The following is a 20,035-nucleotide window of genomic DNA, read 5'->3' as shown; positions in this document are numbered from 1 at the left end:
TGGCAGCAATAAATTTTTGCTTGCATCAGCATATTTTCTGTGACGTCATCAGAAGCTTGAAATTTGTTAAAAATGACACTATCTGCTAAAAATTATTTTTGTTTCAGAGCGAATTTTTGCATTCTGTTTGAAGTTTCTGAAAGCTAAATAGAAGTTACTTAACATATTTTCAGGTTTTTACGTGGATCGTATAAAAAAGTGTCAAAAATTGCCCAAAAATCCGTTTTTTCCCGATTTTCTGGTAAAATTGGATAAAATTGGGAAATCGTGTCCAACTTATGCAAAATGATTCTTCTTGATAAAACAAAGTTGTGTTGCAAGTTTCAAGTTCTAAAAATAATACTTATAATAATAAGGATTTCATTGAGATTTTTAGGGGTAGTTTCGAGTAATGGCCAATATAAAGGCCTCTGAAAGGCATGGGACCTAAATATCTGGCATGCAAGTGTCTAACGTATTTTCCCCTTTTAAGCAAAATATGCATTAAAAAGGTAACCCTTACTAACATTGAAAGGGATGGAGAGAGAGAGCTCTAAACTAATGTGACTGCAAAGCACTTTGTGATTCGTTAGAAAAAGTAGCATAGAATAAAAATAAGAAGCAGTCGATTCGAACTGCTTTTTTAATAGTACAGCACGCGAAGCGTCTTAAGTTATTAAAAAAATTGGACAACAAAATCTAGTTGTTGATTGGCGCCCTAAGGTTCCTAAGCGGATTATGGCATGGAGTTCAGAAAGCATGTGGTAAACCTTAAATTTTAATTTCGTGCGCACAATTTTTGACTTTTTCAGATCTTTATTCGGGGTTTAAAGAACGTATAATTCGAAGGAAGCATAGAATGTCCTCAAAGTTTGTTTTTAAAATGCGGAAAAATCTTTTAATCCAAATGATGTTTTACTTAAAATGAATTATCTGTTTGAGGAAAAGCTGCATTCTTGTGCTTATTTAAAAACACAATTTAACGCTTGAACCGAAAGGTTTAATAGTTTTTCGAACATTTTGTGACCGGTAGGGGTGAAGGAGGGGGGATCCTGCCCTTAAAGACATTAAATAGTCTGGTACACTGGTCCAAATTGACTCAAACTTAAAACCTGGTACAGTGCAGCCAATTAGAAACGTAAACAAATCTGTTATAAAATGCGGAACATTTTTAAAGAGGATGTTTTATAAGCGCTTTTAAAGAACATTGCAGAAAATATAATCAGCTTTGCCAGTCACAGATGGACAGATACAGTTTTCGTATTAATATAATAGATTGTGGAAATTAAAGTTATTTTCAGTTGTGTATCAATCAAAATCTCTGAAAGCCAATTAGCTGGACTGTTTCTAGGTGAGTAGTAGTAAACCATTTCAAAACTTAAAAAGAACACAGCAATTAAAAATCGGTCTTTTAGAATTAATTTCCTTCTTTTATAACTAGATGTAATTCCAAAGTAATAAGTATGCATGGCAACATAATTTTACAGAAAACAAAAGTAGGAATTGTAAACAGTTTAAGTGAAATAAATTATCGATGTATGTCAAGTTATTTTTTGAAATGAAGCCTTCATCCTATCACAGTTTTGAGGTATAAGAAAGAATCCATTTTTATACGCATGTCTTGGAAATGTGACGCTGCAACGGCAGCATCTTGCAAATACGTTTTTAGTTACCTCCTCAAAAATCCAGTGTTTTCTTCGTTGTCCCTGTGCCTTTAGTTTCTGTGAAAAACTCTCCTATAATTTTGCACAAATGTTTTCTTCGCATTGTTTACCCACGTTATATACGAAGACGTCTGCTTAATTAAACTCTGTGTGCGATCCTTCTCTGCGTTTATTGTTTGCAAGTCTTCTTCCAACTTCTTTACTGATATTGTGGACACATAACCTACCCAAGCACAGAAACAGGATGGAAAAAAGAAGGCACAGCCTTTTACAACACGAGTTTTTGAAGCAAAACTGCGTGCATTTTGGCTTAACGGTGTGTCAATATATCTCCGTGTGAAGTTAAATGTCATAACAGAAATACAAGCTTGCCTCTTGTCCGACGTTATTGTGCCTTATCTGCTTCAATCCTTAGGTTGCGCACTCACAGTCAATGGAAACAGGAAGATAAATACCAATAACAAAAGCATATAGATACTAGGGAATTTTTACCTTAGGCTTAGCGCTTTAATTTTTTTTATTAAAAAAGAAGCCAGGTTTGTGGCAGTTCCAGTAAAGTACTGTACAAACTATGTTTCTTTATACTGTTTTTTTATACGGCTTTACAAAGTTATTACGATTCTACTTCTGTTGAAACAGGGCGTTACGCCTTTTACAATTATTCATGACGTGTGGAGCAAATTGATTGCATCGTCAGGCACAACCAACTAGTGAAAGACCGGTTTTCTATTAATTTTATTTTAAATTCCACATCTTTTTTTACTGTCCGACTCTTCGTGTTGCTAGCAAGAATATCGCCAGATGACTCAGCTACCTGAAGTGTCAATATTTGAACATCTTCCATAACAACTCGTATTTGCCTTTCAAACTTGCACAAAATCAACATATCATCTCAAATTGACGCACGTAAGAATAATATAAGAAGAAGAAGAAGAAGAAGAAGAAGAAGAAGAAGAAGAAGAAGAAGAAGAAGAAGAAGAAGAAGAAGAAGAAGAAGAAGAAGAAGAAGAAGAAGAAGAAGAAGAAAAAGAAGAAGAAGAAGAAGAAGAAGAAGAAGAAGAAGAAGAAGAAGAAGAAGAAGAAGAAGAAGAAGAAGAAGAAGAAGAAGAAAGCAATGATAATCGGTATAGTAAATACATTACAAGGACATTTGTTTACAGCATGCATATCGTGGTGCAGCATTGCACTGTGGCATGGAAAAAAATAAGAACAAATTAGTTTTGAGTTAAAGGAAAATAAAGAAACACCCTTTCGATATTTATCACATCAGTCTCATCTCAGTATAGACTCTATATTGGTGTCCTTTTTACAGTAAAACTCTTATAATTGTTGCTAACTACATAAAGTCCGTCCTGAAAAAAACGTTTACACACTTTTTTGCAACTACTATACTCTTTTCTGAGTGACTAAATTTCCTAAGCTCCAAGCCTATGAGGAAGCTGGCGAGGTAGCTAGCTCTGTTTACATTTTTTTAGTTTTTTATTTAATTTGGGGTAAGTTCTTTTTCCGAGATGATGAGGTGTCTAAAATGTAAAGTCTGATACATTCGTAGTCTGTGCACAATAAAACAAAAGCCTACGAAACCTTTTTTAGTTAGTTGAATTTTCCTCATGTTTATTTTCGAAACTTTCACGATAGGTTTTTCCAAAAGCTAAATATGCTGGACAAATGCTTCAGGTAGATGGGGTAAAGACAGGCTTCAACTGTGTTTTTATTTAAACCGAAGCTTACCACTCACTTTCACGAAAATTTTGCAAAATGTTGCTTGACTGTTTTTGCTAGGACGTGCTGTAATTTATATTACTAGAAAGTTTAGTAAGACTTGGTAAGTGTACTCTTTGTGAGTGTTTGACATTTTTAGAAGTAGTGTTTGCACGTGGCACGAATTGTTCTTGTTCTGTTTCATCAAAATAATCGTTTTAATAAATTCCTTGGAATCGTTTTATGTATTTTTCAGCACAACAATGTCAACCATCACTCTATACCATTACACGAACGAAAAAGGCGCTGCTGCAATTATAAAATCGGGATACCTAAAAGCATCCAATCTTACAACGGATGCCACATTCGGAAAAGGCGTTTACTTCACCAGTATGTCACCTGTCGAATCCAAGTTAGCCATAGCCAGAAACAACTGGGATGGCAAAGTAAAAAGTCTTGCAAGTAAAATGGTGAAAGCGGGAAGACTTGATTATTACATTGCTGTTACATTTAAAGAAAGAGATCGTAAATTAAAACAAGCTTCATGCAATCGAGATGTGTATGTTTACAAAGAAGACCTGATCCTGGATCATTTTAATTACGTAATCAATGAATTTGATGAGTTTTTCGATGCTGAATCCTTTGTTGAAGCAGTTGGGATTATCGCTTTATACTTGCACACACTTGTTGAAGATTAATTATAAGAACGATACAGAAACGCTTGTGTTTTGTAAGTTATGCACTACGTCATTTGTTAAACATAGATATTTAGTATTTTAGGAAGTAAAGAAGAATTGGTCTGGTTATAAAACGAATTCTCTGTACGGGAGCCTTGAATTTGCGTATTTGAATTAACATCTTATTCGCCAAATAAAATTTCAGCTTATAATGATATAGTTACGTGAAATTTCCTTTTCGCTATTCTCTGTCCCCAGCAGATTAAATAATTTTTCAACACGTAAACCTGTGGATTTTTTCACGGGCTAATGACTAGAGAAGAATATTCATAATTTTAATTTAAGATTAGTCATTACCATAATATCCCATATTGTATTTTTATTTGCTTCCATAGATAAACATCGAATAGATAAACAAACTAATAGCTAGCTAGGTGTGAAAACAAGCCATTTAGTATGCCGAGAATCAGCGAGAGTTGCTCAAGAACTACATGACCACAAGTCTTTTTTCTTCTAAAAAAACAAGCATTTTAAGCATTATTTTTTATTATCAAGCATTTTTTTATACGGAAAACTTTTAAAAACATACTCAACAAATCTTGAATTTCCGCACTGCTACACTAGACTGATACCACTCGGTACTTGACTGGATAGTAAAAGCATCAACAAAAAATAGCGCATTTAAAAGTTTTCCTTCCTAAAAACCGCACTAGGATTGGTATTACATTAATCACGAATTTTTGCTGCTTTCACTTGGCTGATACTTGTCTGATATAAACTTTGTACATGCTTTCTTATGTAATAATAAAAACATTTTAACCAGAATGATCATTATACCATACACCTAACAGAATAGAAGGTTTGTGGGGATGGGATGTTGTTTTCTTGCTGTTGAAAATGTCCCATGTGGTTGGGAAACCAGCATTCCGACAAATTAAAACAAGGGAGTGTAATTGAAGCCTAAAGAGGAATGCATCATTACACTACTGCAGACAAAGAAAAGAAAGAAGGAAAGTTGTCTTGGAATATTTTTAATCTATATGTAAGCTTCTATTACACCAGAATAAAGAAAGTAATTTCTATTAAAAATGGTTGTCAATAGTTATTTGGCTGTTATTACTCTGTTTACTAGGGAACCAAGTATTTCAGATAAAGTATTAAAAAATTCTCTTGGATCGATGTCATTAAATTCTTCAATTGTATAATCAAATTTGGGCAGGACAACATCGTCACGGTACAGCCATATATCTCTGGAAAGGTGACTAACGTCTTCTAACTTTGGATCATTTTTTTTAAATTTGATTTTTATGTAGAAATCCAGTTTTCCATCTTTGACAAGTTGCATAGCAGAACTTGTTCCAACGTCCCAGTTATTTTGGGCAATTTTCTGTTTTGTTACACTCCTCGGGGCTATAGAAGTAAAATAAACTCCATCACCAAGGACGGCATCCTTGACAGCTTTTTCTGATTTTTTCAAGCAACCAGATTCGAGGATGCCTTCAGCGCCTTCTTTAGTTGTATAATGATACAATTTTATTGTAGACATTATGTTCCTTGCACCAGAACAATATTAGACGAAATGGAACGATGTATCTATAAATAATACGAGGCACACAATATCTATATAAAAACACGCTGCGGTGGAGTGTTTTAAACAGTTTGCTTTCGTGTAGGTATCTCGAAAACAGAATATGAAGAGATCCTGAGAACTTTTTTAGATCTTAAGGCTCATTCCCACTAGGGGAAAAATTCTTAGTGAGTCTTAACTCACAATATTTTTTTCTAAATCTGTAAAGGAATTCAGGATAAGTAGGTTCGTTATATGTTCTTTACTTTTGACAGAATCTTAAACTATTTTTTATGAAATCAACTTGTTTTTTCGCGGGAGGCAAGCTTTAAATTTAAAAACTCGCTTTTTTTCAAAGATTGCCAATAAAAAATGTATTTACTACCCATAAAAATATGTTTTAATAACAGAGTTTTAATTTCAGAAAAGTTGACATACATATTTTTTTGAAAGCATAGTGTATTCTGAGCTCAGTTTCAATATGCTTTTTTTTTCTCGTTTAAGTCTTATTTATGTTCATAGTATGCTTATTTTTTCCTATTTTTTTAATTTTTTTTAATGTTACTTTTATTTTTATTCATTCTTTTTTTTACTTTGAAATGTTTTCTTTTCATGTTATCTCATCCGCTAACTATAATACTCTACATACAGATTTTGACAAGTTTCAGTTTGTTTTTTGTTTTATTTCTTCTCAGCTACCCTGTCTTCATTTTAATCTGTTCAGCTTTTCAATTTGCTTATCCTATGGTAAGATTATAAAGCATCGCGACCTAGATATGTCTATAAACTTCATGTTTATGTATAAAAAGGTGTACTTTGCATACAGGCTCAGTATTTCCATATGAACCTTTGTTTCATTCACTCCAATGAACAGATAAACCTACCTTATGGCTCTTCGTTGATCAGCGTTCTGACTTTGTTTCTCTTGCCATCGCCTATTAACCTTGTGTGCAAATTTATTGAGATATGTATAATCTTGTGGAGATGCAACTAATCCCCACTAAAAATGAATTCATTTGTGTTATTCGCATTTTAATCTCCTTTATGTGTAGCCACATTTAAACAAAATAAAATAATTTATTCAGTAAGCTTTCAAGCCAGTAACATTCCAAGAATTCTATCTTTTGCATTATGACAAAACAAGTTGGTTTCATATGAGCTTTCCGCAAACGATAAGCTTTAAAGTCTAGACGCAATATACTCATTTCATATACGCGTATCTTCCATAAGCAACATAACTTTCGACCCGACAAGTTAGTTGTTAAAAAAATTTCTCAAAAAAAGTTACTCTAAATAAATCTCGTTCATTTTCGCCTTTTTAAGTGAACTACAATGCACCTTTTGGTATATCATTGTCTTTTCGATGACAAAAGTTCACACAAATTTGTTATAACAGGAATTTTATAAGGTTTTATTTGACCTAAATATACAGACGGTTTTTTAATCTGTGGGTGATTAAATGAGAAAGACATAATAACTAATAATTGCAAGAACTCTTGGCCTAAAATTTGTCATGGGGTAGTTTAGCACCAATCTGTTAGAAAAAGCATTAAAAATATATTTTATATTACGTTTATATTTTGTGAATTTCAAGATTTAGGCCTGGGGGATCCTGGTGTGGTAGTCCAAAAGTAGCACAACAGACAAACTGTACTCTGCCTATTTTGTGTGACAGTCTTTTCCACAAAATGTCCAACAACATTATTTACAGAAATGTTTTAACTCTTCATATCACATGTTTTCACATACTGAATTGTGATTATTTAGCGCATTATAATTTTAAATTGACTGCAGATAGCTATTCAATTTCTTAAAAAATTATTATTTCAATTAAGCAGCAACATGAAAAAACATGTTAAAAGGGTACTATATTTTTCTGCGTCAGCACGGGCCAATTCCACAATATTTCGCACCTTTCCGGGTGGTGGTACGGGTTGTTCTATTCAGATATCGTGGAAAGCACAAATTCTGCTTTTTTGTTGGTTACTTGGCCTACACCTGTGCCAATGTAGATTTTTTGCATCTTATTTATTTACTTAAAAAAGGAGCTAAAAAAACAAAGCTTCCACCCAGCTAGCTACTTTAATTGTATTTATAAAACTAAATAGCAACAAACTTTCGGTACTTTTTTCAAATTAAAGACCTTGGACAAAATTAAACAATTTAGCTAGGCCACATGAATGAACTGAAGTCTGTAATATTACAACAAGTTTGCTTTCATGTACAGATTATTAATGTTTCAACTTTGTGCGTTGCTTTTTCAGTCATCTCTTAATTTTATTTTTAAAGCGAGTGTCAAATTTTCATTTCATAAGCTTGTGAAATTCGCAAATGCTTGATATATGTGGGCATTTTTGTATCACGTGATCAGCCTGTACCAGGGTCATTATTGACTTCTCCGTAATAACGGCTTAGGAGCCAAGAGAGGATAGCAAGATAGTTTTCCATTGGTGGTTGTTTTATACAAGGAAAATGTATTTCTACATAACGTTTTTATTCATCTTGGCCCGAAAATGAGTCACGAATTTTAAATTTTCTCAACCTCCTCCAGACTCATTATCAGCGTTTCCACTATAAAGAGGTCAGTAAATTTCTATTTTCTTCAAGGACTAAGAAGTATAGGTTCTTGCCCAAAAAATGTTAAAATCCCACACACACACACTTCATCAAGGGAGAACCCTTGATGAAGTGTAAGAAATATCATGTGTGCTCCCTGATCTAATCCGTTTTGTTGGCAAAAAATAAAAAAATTATATTCTTGTTTGAATTCCACGTTTTTTATTTAAAAAAGCACATTTATGCTTTCCATACCTTTTTTGTGCAGTTTAGAGGTTGACACGAGTTACAAAGTTACAAAATTAGTCGTTTTGCACATCCGTACATAATAATTATGTAATACACTTTTTCGAAAACACTTCGTCGCAACTTCGATATAAATAAAGACACAGGATACAGCTTGTTGTTACCCCGTTCAGCTAAAAAAGACACTCAGCAATTTTATTTCGCGGAATAAGATTTCAGTTGACAGTAATAAAAGGTGTAGCTATGTAACTGCATTCAGCATAACAATTATTAAGATTTTTTACCTTTTAGCCAAAGTTATCCAAAAAGCTATATAGAGAGCCACAAAACCCGACATAAAAATTAATATACCACAGTTTAAACGAATAAGAATAAACAAACCAAAATGGCCTTCTTGTGCTTTTTATCGGGTTCTGCCGTGATTCCCAAATTAAGCTGTGTTGAACCAAAACAAGGCCGTAAAAATCGGGTTCTGCCGGGATTTTCCGAAAGAAGCTGCGCGCAATTATTTTGAACAAAATATGGCTGTTATTAAAGAGATAACATACATATATTGTAGCAGTGGAATGTTTATGTTGGCAAAGAAAGGAAGCAAAATCGATTAGGCAGTTCCATTTATATACAGTTGCAGATGTAAACCATCGGTGTACATCATCCATAATAAGGAGCTCTATACAATAAAAAGAAAGGCTAGAAAAATTCTTAATAAATATTTTTCTACTTAGGCTGGCCAGTTGCTGACGTCATCAAAATATTTAAAATAATTCATCATTGGCACTATTTGTCCGCCTTATTGGATTTTTCCACGGGAAATGCAGATATTCCATAATATTAAGTTAAGGTGTCTGTCAGCAAACGGGTGTTAGTACTCATCTCCTTGTTACAACTCATCAACTGCAAATTGGCTTAGATTTAAGAGTGCTACAAGTCCTATGTTTTCTACAAACGTGTTTTTACAGGACAATAAGCACTAAAATGCTAATTCTAACCTAAATATCTTTTGAGAAGCATAACAATGGTATATTCAATAACATCGAGTAAAGGGTTGCTTAAATCTTGCAGGAAAAAAAGCATCAATTTGAAAGGTGTGTCATACAATAGCAAGATGGCTTGCATTTTCCTCATTTTCACAAAACACTTATTATTTTCCTTTCGTTATATTTAACTAACAGTCACAACTTTCCATCCTAATTCACCAAATGCTTGAACGAATTCTTCGGAGGAGAAGCAATTCTCAAACCTGTCGATTGAGTATCTAAAATCGGACAAAACAACATCTCCAAGGTAAACATATACATCTCTAAACGTGCTGGTGTTAGCTTTATGTAAATTTGGATTGTCTATTGGAAAACTAATTGCTATGTAGTGATCAATTTTTCCCTGTTTGACTTGTTTCGTTGCAAAACTCTTGTTTCGACCATCCCAGTTGTTGTAATAAATTAACAGCTTTGATGTTACCGGAGGTATGCTCGTAAAGCAAACTCCATTGGCGAAGGTGTCGCAATTTATGGCTTGAGATTTCTTCATGTAACCAGACATTTGAGTACATAATGCACCTTCTCTATCGGTATAATGATACAATGTGATAGTAGACATGTTCTTCTGTTAAAAACAACAAATACAATATACATCATCCTATAGATGTGTAGCTAATGCTTGATTCATTTGTTCATATGCGTCCAGACATTGATGTAAATAGGTAGAACCTCAATAGATAGAGCACAAACATTTGAAAAAAAAGACAAAAGAAAAAAATGTGAAAAAGAAAATAAATCAAACGAGACAGGAATGATCAACATCCAACAATTTCATCAATTTTATTTAAGTTGTAATTCGTCTTTAAGAACGTTCAGATGAATTTCTTATACTGACTTTCTTAGCATGTCCATGTACAAAATAAAAAAAAGCTATACACTTTACAACAGGTTCTGTCACAAAATTGTGACTTATTCGTTGTGCTAATAATTCTACAAAAATTAAGGTTGCTCTCAAAATTCACAACACTTCTACAAATAACCGACAGAATCTTTTATGCTTCTTAGAAATCGATAAAAATTTTAAATTCTATTAGCTAGCTTCATATCTTCCTGGATAATTTTTTTAACCTGGTATATACATCAATGTTCCAAATTTTATAAAAGTTATATTATTGTTGTGTTTTTACACCCGCATGTGCTGAAATCACTTGTGGATACTATTAAGGAGATAAGTATTTTTTGACAAAAGGTAACGAATCTTCACCGCTATGATTGTTGTGATTAAAATTATTCACACACGTGCGCACATCTCCATAATAGATAACAAAGTTTATAAGTAGCTTAAGTATACAAGCTATTAATAAAAGTAGAGATTTCCAAGAACTTCATTATAAATCTGTTTTTTCACGCAAACATAGCTATGACTCAAGTGATATTTAAGCAATGCGGAGGAGTATCACACTGGCAACACAATTTATAAAGTATGAAATACACTATCATTTTTCAATGATCATTTTCCAATTATCATTGAAAAATGACAGTGTATACAGAAAAAAATGTCATTTTTTACACTCTCATTTCCGATGACCCTTAAAAATTAAAAGTTGAACATGTTCAACTTTTAATTTTTCAATGACATTTTTTTTCTATTGTTTTAAATCGAATCCATTGTTTTCGCACACGTGTTTGTTGCACGCGATGTAGTTTAGGCGTAAATATAGATAAAAACAAAGATTTGAACAAGATAATTCACCCGAGAATGAAGACGCAAGAAGCGACTGAAAATTTTATTGAGATTTGGAGAAGCCAGCCCAGTTTGTGGGATATCCCATATGATAAAAACTTCAAAGTTGCGGCTAGTTTGACTTTAACACGAATTGGGTCTCGTTAATGCGTTGTTTTTTTCTCAATGTCAACTTCTATGAGATTAAGGAGCTCATTAAAAATATTCCGCGGCTTCTTAAAAATCGCGTATACTCTTGGTATTGTAGTATTGTAGATGCCAAGTTCAGTTCGCCTATTTAACCACGGCTTCACCCATACACTTCTGTACTTTCTTTTTCTACGTTTGACTATCTTTTTTGATAACATACAACAACGGCAGCTGCTATTTCTTCTTCAGAGTACATGTTGTAAAGAAACATGCTCAAGTTTCATGCTTTTAATGATAGTGTATTCGCGCCAAAATTTGTCATTTTTAACGTCATTGGAATGTGTCATTAAAAAATGATCATTGAAAAATGATAGTGTATTTCAGTGTATTTCAGGCGAAATGAACTTGGCATCTACAATACTCTCATGTATGAACTGCGTGTAGAGGAAATTGCAGAGTATACGCGATTTTTAAGAATGCCGCCGAATATTTTTGATGAGCTCCTAAATCTCATAGAAGTTGACATTCAGAAAAAAACAACGCATTTGCGAGACCCAATTCCTGCTAAAGTCAAAGTAGCCGCAACTTTGAAGTTTTTATCATGTGGGATAAATTACACCGAATTACAGTATTTATTTCGCGTTCACAAAAGTACATTGTCACAGTTCATCCCCGAAGTTTGCGAAGCTATTTACATGCGATTAAAAGAAAAATACCTCAAGGTAAATATATATTTCGTTCAGTAATTTATCAAACGTACTAAACAAGCAGTCACACATTAATACCCTGCACTTTGTAAGCCCTCACTTTCTCGATTAAGATCTGACAAACTTTCTCGACTCTGAAAAGTGTTTTGATATATTTTCACTGGGTGTCGGTACATATTCTGTAAAACAGGCGATAACGGCGGAGACACAAAGGGTGGGTAACTTTGTGTGGCATGTGTTGAAGAGTTCCTTGGGATCGGAGATTGAACGGTCGGTGTTCTGAAAGAGGGTACGGCGAGTAATCCCATCTGAGCTTGAAAAAGGAGCTCCTGTATTTTCACTTTAAGGTATTCTTTTTGCATTCTGTCTGGAATGGCTTTTAGACTCTCTCCAAGAGTGCGACCGTAGAGTTCATCTGCACTCAGTGTTTTCCCGCGTTTTTCTTCCAGAACTGATATCGCGTGCTTCAACATGTGATCTTCTGAAGATTTCGGGGAAACTTTTTGTTTTTTGGGGAGAGGCTTCTTCGTTGATGTCACATCGGTTGTACACACGTCAATTTCATCCTCCATGTCCCATTCTTGGAGGGTTATTGGTGAATTTTGAAGTGACCCACTCTCCTTGTCAGCTGTATTTTCATTGTAGTCAAATTCCTATAATAAATTTGTTTAGACACCATGTACAGAGGAGGAATGGCGAAAAATCGCGTCGCAGTATGAACAACTTTGGAACTTTCCAAATTGTATTGGTTCTATGGATGGCAAGCACATTGTCATAAAGCAGCCAAAAAATAGTGGATCGTTTTATTTCAATTATAAAGGCACTTTCAGCATTGTTCTGCTCGCCCTTGTCGACGCAAATTACAAATTTATTTACGTTGATGTGGGTTGCAACGGCAGGATTAGTGATGGAGGGGTGTATCAAAATTCTACACTTCCAAAAGCCATACACGACAACGTTGTCAATATTCCACCCCAAAGGTTAGTAGGAAACGGGGAATATTTACTACCACATGTCATAGTCGCAGATGATGCTTTTCCGCTAAAAAAATATATCATGAAACCCTATGCGTTTCGAGGCTTATCTCGTGAGAAACGAATTTTCAACTACCGATTAAGCAGAGCGCGCCGTATAGTAGAAAATGCTTTTGGGATATTAGCAAATAGATTTCGCGTTTTTTTGTCACCAATGTTGCTATCACCCGAATATGTAGAGAAAGTCACGCTAGCATGTTGCGCACTTCACAATTTTCTTTGTGAGAAAACACCCTCAGAGTATTCACCACCAGGGTCATTTGATGTTGAAAATTTAGAAAATGCTTCCGTCCACAGTGGTGAATGGCGTTCACAAACACAAAGAGGAATGGAGTCGATTAATTTCGCTGGAAGCAACAACTACAAAAATGATGCGAAAGATATCAGGGATAAATTTTGTGCGTACTTTAACTCCACCGGTGCTGTTCCATGGCAAAAAAAATTTGTCTGAAATTTATACCCACCAGCGAAGAAGTTGTTTTTCTTGGGACGATGGAGTCACGTAGGAATAGCAAGGACTGAAAGTATGGCCATTTACTTTCGTAAACATCATCTCGTCCTGCTCCACTTTTGTTGCTGTTGTTTACTTTCTTCAATTCTGCGCTGAAATAACTTCGCAGTGTATTTATTTTACTCCTCACTATTTTCTCTAAAAAGAAAAACAGATCATAAAAACATGCACGTTTTTCTTTTCTCATCCAAACCATTCGAAATAACACAAACCTTCTATTCCTAGTCTACCTTTGAATATCTCATAACTTTTTGCCTTCTCGTTTCTGTCCTTATGGAAAAGGGATTTAACATCCCACAAACTGGGCTGGCTTCTCCAAATCTCAACAAAATTTTCGGTCGCTTCTTGCGTCTTCATTCTCGGGTGAATTACTTGTTCAAATCTTTGTTTTTATCTATATTTACGCCTAAACTACATCGCGTGCAACAAACACGTGTGCGAAAACAATGGATTCGATTTAAAACAATAGAAAAAAAATGTCATTGAAAAATTAAAAGTTGAACATGTTCAACTTTTAGTTTTTAAGGATCATTGGAAATGAGAGTGTAAAAAATGACATTTTCTTCTGTATACACTGTCATTTTTCAATGATAATTGGAAAATGATCATTGAAAAATGATAGTGTATTTCAGCCTTTAGATATTATAGAAATATGATTAGCATCCCTCTTTTATACACGTCATTCTAAAATAAACGCCCACAATTCCATACGCCTGAGGGAGGGTGAGGAAAGAAGGTAAGCGCTAAAATACTTTCCTAAATAAGCGCCCTTTTTCTTTTCCCGAATGAACGCATCTATCGAAAAAAAATCATAAACAAACAGAGCATCTCGTTTACGCCAACGTTGTCTTGTTCATGCGAACAGCGCCATGCGCACCCCCGTGGTGCTTTGTCACGACAAAGGCGTCTTATTCATGCCCAGAGATTTAATTCGTCCCCAACTCCAAAAACTTTAAAAAAACGGACATAACATTTAAATTGTGCCTCAATCATGCTTTTTTCAAATACTCACTGGTTATTGCAAAGGTTTTTATTTTTCGTAATACTTAAAGTGAACGTCGGTTGTTAGGGTATAGCTGTTTGATAAATACAGAATTAACTGTATTTACAACTAGAACTAGTAACAAAACGAACATTTATGAACGCTTTCTTGCAGACAGTTGTTATTTATGAGCAACATGAGGCTGAAGGAAACAATGTAGCTGGTGAACAACGGCGTTAAAGTGAGAAACTACAAAGGGAAAGACATATTTTAAAAAAAAATTCGACCTTCTAAAAAGGATTATTCATAGAGCAAGTATAATTACCATTAAAGTTTGATTTCGATTGCTGCATTTTGCCTAACAAATATGCAATCAAATATGCAAATTGTTCCTCCCCAGTATTCAACAAGAGTTAAGCCTACAAAATACAGAAACTTGAGCCGCATTAAGTCTCAGAGCCAAAGCTTTATGTCACGCGTTTGTTTGTTTTTATAAAAATATTAGGTTGCAATTTCATGTTGAAAACGATAGATCTATAGGTTAGAACAATATGGAAATAAAAATAAGGATCAGTTTGGTTGAATTAAAAGCGTTTCTCATAAACAAAAGAAAACCCAACAAGAAAGCTAGAAATCACGCACGACATTCCCTGACAATTAACGTGTCATGAAATGATTAACAAATGGTTATTCTTTTTATATCTTGCTGTATGGGTATCAATATCAGTCATGACAATAATGTGCGTGTTCTTCTATGCAAAAAGATTTCTTTTTCTAAATAATCTCACATGTAAAGTTTTTTTAAGATTTTGATAATCTGCAACAGCGTAAACTTTTTTATTCGGTCTTTGCATCTCCACCATCATTTAGTAAACAAAATAGTGTTACTGAGAAGATTGATCTATTTAGATATAATAAAATGTAAGTTTATGTACACTGTGTAAAGAAAACAATTTTGACTCAAAACAGCCTAAAACACATACACAAAACAAGTGAATTATCACATCTATTTTATTTGACTTCAGATTTTAGCATTACTTGCCACAAACAAATTCAAGAGTAGAATGTAATATCAATACACTGACAATGCATACCTTTCATCATGGTTTCTGTCGATAACCTACAATTTCCACAAACGTAACTCTACTCCAAATGAATTAGATACGATATTTGACAATAACTTGGTATGCTGTAAGATAGAAACACAGTAGGCTCCATGTCTGCATTGTAACTATTTTTGTTTAGCTTTATATTTGAAATGTGTACTCTAGTTGCAGCCTATCCGAAGAAACTTGAAACCAAGGAATGAAAATCGTTAGGCGGTTGAAAAGAAATCATGTTGTCAACGCGAGAGCCTAATTCAGTTGGCAACCGGTTTGGTATAAAATTTTGCAATAGACTGTTTACAAAATCTAAAAAAGACAGAATAGATGTATTATAAAATCTAATTGTCCGTTGTGATAAATAAATAAATGGAATATTGCTTTTTGTTTGTTTCTTAATTTTTCAAAATCTATGGAAAAAAGGGAATTGCCCCCTCTCTGCCTCCTTCCCACGCTCCCACCCCTTGGCGACAGACATAGAAGTATTTATACTAAGACAAAGTAATCATCTGAAACGAGTACTTCGTCAAAATTTTATTCTGTTCAAAATATTCAGTTGATAAGATTTTCTTCTCTTTCTCGCATCTCAATTAAAACAAGAAGCTCAAGGGCTTCAACATTTCCGTCCTTAGCCTGGATGATCTTAAAATTTGAAGTTGATCTTGAAAACGGAGAATTATTGGGTGAACAAATCATTGAGTATTCTCGATTATTATTGTAACTAACCTGTTAAAATACAACTCAATAAATAGAAAATAAAAATTCTACATAGCTATATAAAGTATTCTAAAATAACAGTTAAAACTTTAACTGGATATTTTTAAAAGTGATCAGGAAAATTCTGGAATTCAAATCTTGATACGTAAAAACTTGAGGATTCGAATATAAGAACTTCTGAACGAGCTCAATTTGAATGATGATGTAGTTCATTGTTAATTAATTCAGTAATAAATACATATTAGCATTTGAATATTTCAGTATTTAGGCCTTCAAAATTTACTCTCTTGTTAAAAGTATTTAACAATACTGATGGTGCATTGTTTGATAAAAGATCTGAAAAAAAGTAAGTTTGAGAAACAAGAACACAAATTTACCATAAACTGCATAAAAATCTTTAACCTCTTCTTTGCTTTATTTGAATAAGGAATTTATTAAAAGGATACAAATCAATGCTATGTGATGCACAAGGTATATTATATATAAAAATATATGTATATAAGTTATTCAAGCTGGCTTTTAATATCTTTGTTAAACAAGTAACATATTAAGCAGGCGATACATGATTTTGAAACCTGTGGACAATACAGGATTTATTTTGTCGAAATCTATTAATTGAATTCAACAAATTTGATTTTTTATTGGGAGTAGGATTACCAGGGGCGGATACAAAAATTTAAACAAGTTAGTCCATTTTTTTACAGTCACTAAGAAATGGGCGTTAAAAGAACGCAAGGCATTTAAGGGCGTTTTTTACTTAGTGCATAAAAATCCTATTTTATAAATACATTAAAGCCAATATGAGGAAAACCAAGCAGGGACAGGTCTATATATTAGCCAGTTTTATACTGAGATTTAAGCCGGTTTACTTAAGGGGCCACGAACCGGTAAAATGCTCACATTCCGTATATCCCGCGCACATATTAAAAATCCGGCAAACGCGTTTGAACCAGCGCACTTTGCTCGCTGGTCCAATATTTTTTTTCGAAAAGTATATTACAAAGAAATATTTCAGCAAGACTCATTCTAGATGAAAACATGACTAAGCCTCGGGAAGATAAAATTCTAGATGTATCTATATGTTCGAGTCTGTAAATTACATACATACAAAAGTCTGTAAATTACATACATACAAAAATAGCTATTTTTGTTTTCCACCGCCAGCAGCCCGACTTTCGTGTAAGTTACTAAAGTCGAAAACCAACAGCCCTTCCGTAGCCCCTTTAAAATGACATGTTTTATAAAGTGACCGGTTTGCACATCGTGTTAAGGTCAAAATTTCTGCACGCTTCGAAAAAGATCTTGAGTATTTTAGCCCTCTATCCAGGAGGCATTTTTTTAAAAACTACAAATTTTTGTATACCGCATGGCTTACTTACTCTACGCTGGAGAGCATATTTCAATAGATTTTTGGGACCAGCTGAATAAGAATACCGTTTTACGAAAAGAAAAAAAGCAGAATAAAATTTACACAAGACAACATAAAATTATATTTCATTAACTATAAATTACATTGTTTAAGTGAATAAGCCATTTTCCGTTTTTATATAACTAACAAAAATTTTATAGCTAAGTTATTTTTTATCTTGCTATTTATCTGCATTCTAACTAGCTAAAAACACATTAGAAACATTACAAAATCTACTTCCAGGGGCGGATCTAGGGTTAGGCAGCCTAGGCAATTGCCTAAGCCTAATTTTGTGACCTACCAGAAAAAAAAATTCTATAGATAGAATAGTCTATAAAAAAACTAAATTATTTTTATAAATTTATTTTTGGCATCCGCCGATTTCGACTTCATGACGATGCGGCGTTTTATCGAATATTCAAGTAAATCATAGAAATGATTTTCACATAAAACAATACAGATCGAAACAAGAATTGCATGTTAAAGAACGCTCTGTTACAGACTGTAAACTAATCAAAATGTCATGTTAACTTATGATTATGAGTAGGATTTGTATGTATGTTGCTTTTTATATGAGAATCTTAAGAATTGGCCTATAGTTACTAAAACTTTCCTAAAGATTTTACAGTATTAAAATATTTTTCAAACATAGTTGACAGGGGCTTGCGAGGGTAAATAATATACAGACATGTTAAATGTTTTGATGTTATTTTTCTAATTAGTAACTCTTTTCTGGCTTAATAAACGGCCTTACTGTTGTGGGAATTTCATAACATTAAAATTAATGCTTAATAGAAATTGGTGCAAAACTACACCAGTAACCTTAATATTAAACTGTATTAACTTCATGAAGAGGTGATTACTATATACTCTTTGTAGACGTTTATTATATGTTGCTATCTTACGCAGTCTAACTGGAAAGCTTTCATACTTTTATATGCTGCTTTTCTTTTTGCATTTGCAGGTTATTAACACACACTATAATATTCTAAACAATAATTCTACGTTGCACTACTGTCGACTATCTATTCCTAAAATTGTCTTGTAATGTAATTTTTTGTTGTATTGCTAGTTATTAGACTTCTTGCATATTTTGAAATAAAGCAACTCAACTACTTATTACTTGTACTCGTATTATGTGCGTAAAACGTAAAAAGATGCTTAGATGATGATACTTATTACCAGTATGTCATTCAAAGAAACTATGGAAACGCTAAACCTGTTTCGAATCTAATTTGCTAAACGGACGCATTTTACATCTGCATGTTTTAACAAGGATAAAGTGTTAAAACTACGGAGGTTACTGTTTTTTATTTGGCTCTAGGAAGGATTTTTAATACCTAAAAACCTTACTTTTGGGAAAATATTAGCTCATTTTACAGCAAAAACACAAAACGGCCGATTTACCTCGTACAACACTACAACCCTTGACATTACTTTGCCAAAAAATTTATCAAATTTTGCCTAACCAGAAAAAAATCCTAGATCCGCCCCTTGGTGGGGGCAATGGGCCCCCGGCCCCTGGATTCGCCGGCCCTGTAATGCTCTGATGAAAGTCACTCTCACTTTGAGTATTGGCGGTAAAAACAAAAAAGATTTCTTTGATGTTGAATAAACTCATGTTAAACGCATGATTTTAATATCAACACTTTCTGATATTAAACGCATGCATAAACATGCATAAACATATGTTTAATGCATGTAAATCGTCATGCGTTTAGTTTTGGAATTCCCACCTAGAATTTTAACTTTAAAACTTGTAAAAAAAACAAACATACGTTTGTTAATAAACACATTGGTGGAAACAGGGCTTAAATGTCTTAGGATAACTATTCTGCAATAATAATGACTTAAGGTAACTAACCTAAAAATTAGAAGAGTCCGAAACAGCCGGGACACAGCGATAGAGTAAAGAAAAAAAACAGACTGTACCCATATAACGTAAGCTCGTTTAAATTATTATTTTTCATACTTAACATTTACAATTATACGCACCAGTCTAATTACTTTTGTTGTTATCTGAAATGAAATACATTATCTTGATCTACATTTTAGGTTAGATATTTTAAACATAATTGTAGCAAGAAAGAGACAGATAAAATCAAATTCTTTCTTGTTGCAGAATGTGGCACACAACAGTACATTGTGATGCTTGTAAAATCTCGATTTTACAATAATGAATTTTTCATTTTCAGGTAACATGACAATAAGAGAAAAAATTGCAAAAAAAAAACAAAGCAAAAAGTTTCCATTATTAATTCACTACCTGACACATAAAACATCCCACTTTACTTTACTCTACCAAACAATAACTAAAGAAACACATGATCGGA

At 33.5% G+C, this 20,035-nt stretch overlaps 3 protein-coding genes across 3 annotated transcripts; 1 reads left to right on the top strand and 2 right to left on the bottom strand.

The window, feature by feature from the left end:
- Window positions 1-2,574: 2,574 nt before the first annotated feature.
- LOC130649169 (uncharacterized) lies at window positions 2,575-4,155 on the top strand. The gene is made up of 2 exons (XM_057455399.1): window positions 2,575-2,767; window positions 3,601-4,155. The coding sequence occupies exon 2, from the start codon at window positions 3,608-3,610 to the stop codon at window positions 4,040-4,042; it is 435 nt and encodes a 144-aa protein (XP_057311382.1). The 5' UTR covers window positions 2,575-2,767; window positions 3,601-3,607; the 3' UTR covers window positions 4,043-4,155.
- Window positions 4,156-5,042: 887 nt separating this feature from the next.
- On the bottom strand, window positions 5,043-7,112 carry LOC130649168 (uncharacterized). Its single transcript, XM_057455398.1, has 2 exons — window positions 6,473-7,112; window positions 5,043-5,614 (listed from the first exon to the last, which is right to left on the bottom strand). Exon 2 carries the CDS (start codon window positions 5,565-5,567, stop codon window positions 5,124-5,126), a length of 444 nt encoding a protein of 147 aa, XP_057311381.1. The 5' UTR covers window positions 5,568-5,614; window positions 6,473-7,112; the 3' UTR covers window positions 5,043-5,123.
- Window positions 7,113-11,884: 4,772 nt separating this feature from the next.
- Window positions 11,885-15,466, bottom strand: LOC130648984 (uncharacterized). The gene is made up of 3 exons (XM_057455154.1): window positions 13,705-15,466; window positions 13,446-13,630; window positions 11,885-12,600 (listed from the first exon to the last, which is right to left on the bottom strand). The coding sequence occupies exons 1-3, from the start codon at window positions 13,847-13,849 to the stop codon at window positions 12,019-12,021; spliced, it is 912 nt and encodes a 303-aa protein (XP_057311137.1). The 5' UTR covers window positions 13,850-15,466; the 3' UTR covers window positions 11,885-12,018.
- Between the last annotated feature and the right edge of the window lie 4,569 nt (window positions 15,467-20,035).

Source organism: Hydractinia symbiolongicarpus, chromosome 7 (genome assembly GCF_029227915.1).
Source record: "Hydractinia symbiolongicarpus strain clone_291-10 chromosome 7, HSymV2.1, whole genome shotgun sequence".
Classification (NCBI taxonomy): Eukaryota; Metazoa; Cnidaria; class Hydrozoa; order Anthoathecata; family Hydractiniidae; genus Hydractinia; species Hydractinia symbiolongicarpus.
The sequence above is the reverse complement of the archived record's forward strand: the minus strand, read 5'-3'. Positions and strand labels throughout refer to the sequence as shown.

Excerpts from the sequence above, each read along its gene's own strand:
- LOC130649169 (XM_057455399.1), top strand. The coding sequence starts at position 3,608 with ATGTCAACCATCACTCTATACCATTACACGAACGAAAAAGGCGCTGCT.
- LOC130649168 (XM_057455398.1), bottom strand. The coding sequence starts at position 5,567 with ATGTCTACAATAAAATTGTATCATTATACAACTAAAGAAGGCGCTGAA.
- LOC130648984 (XM_057455154.1), bottom strand. The coding sequence starts at position 13,849 with ATGAAGACGCAAGAAGCGACCGAAAATTTTGTTGAGATTTGGAGAAGC. Across the intron at positions 13,631-13,704 it reads AGGTAGACTAGGAATAGAAG|AGAAAATAGTGAGGAGTAAA; the intron begins GTTTGTGTTATT and ends TTTTCTTTTTAG. Across the intron at positions 12,601-13,445 it reads GAAAAACAACTTCTTCGCTG|GAATTTGACTACAATGAAAA; the intron begins GTGGGTATAAAT and ends AATTTATTATAG.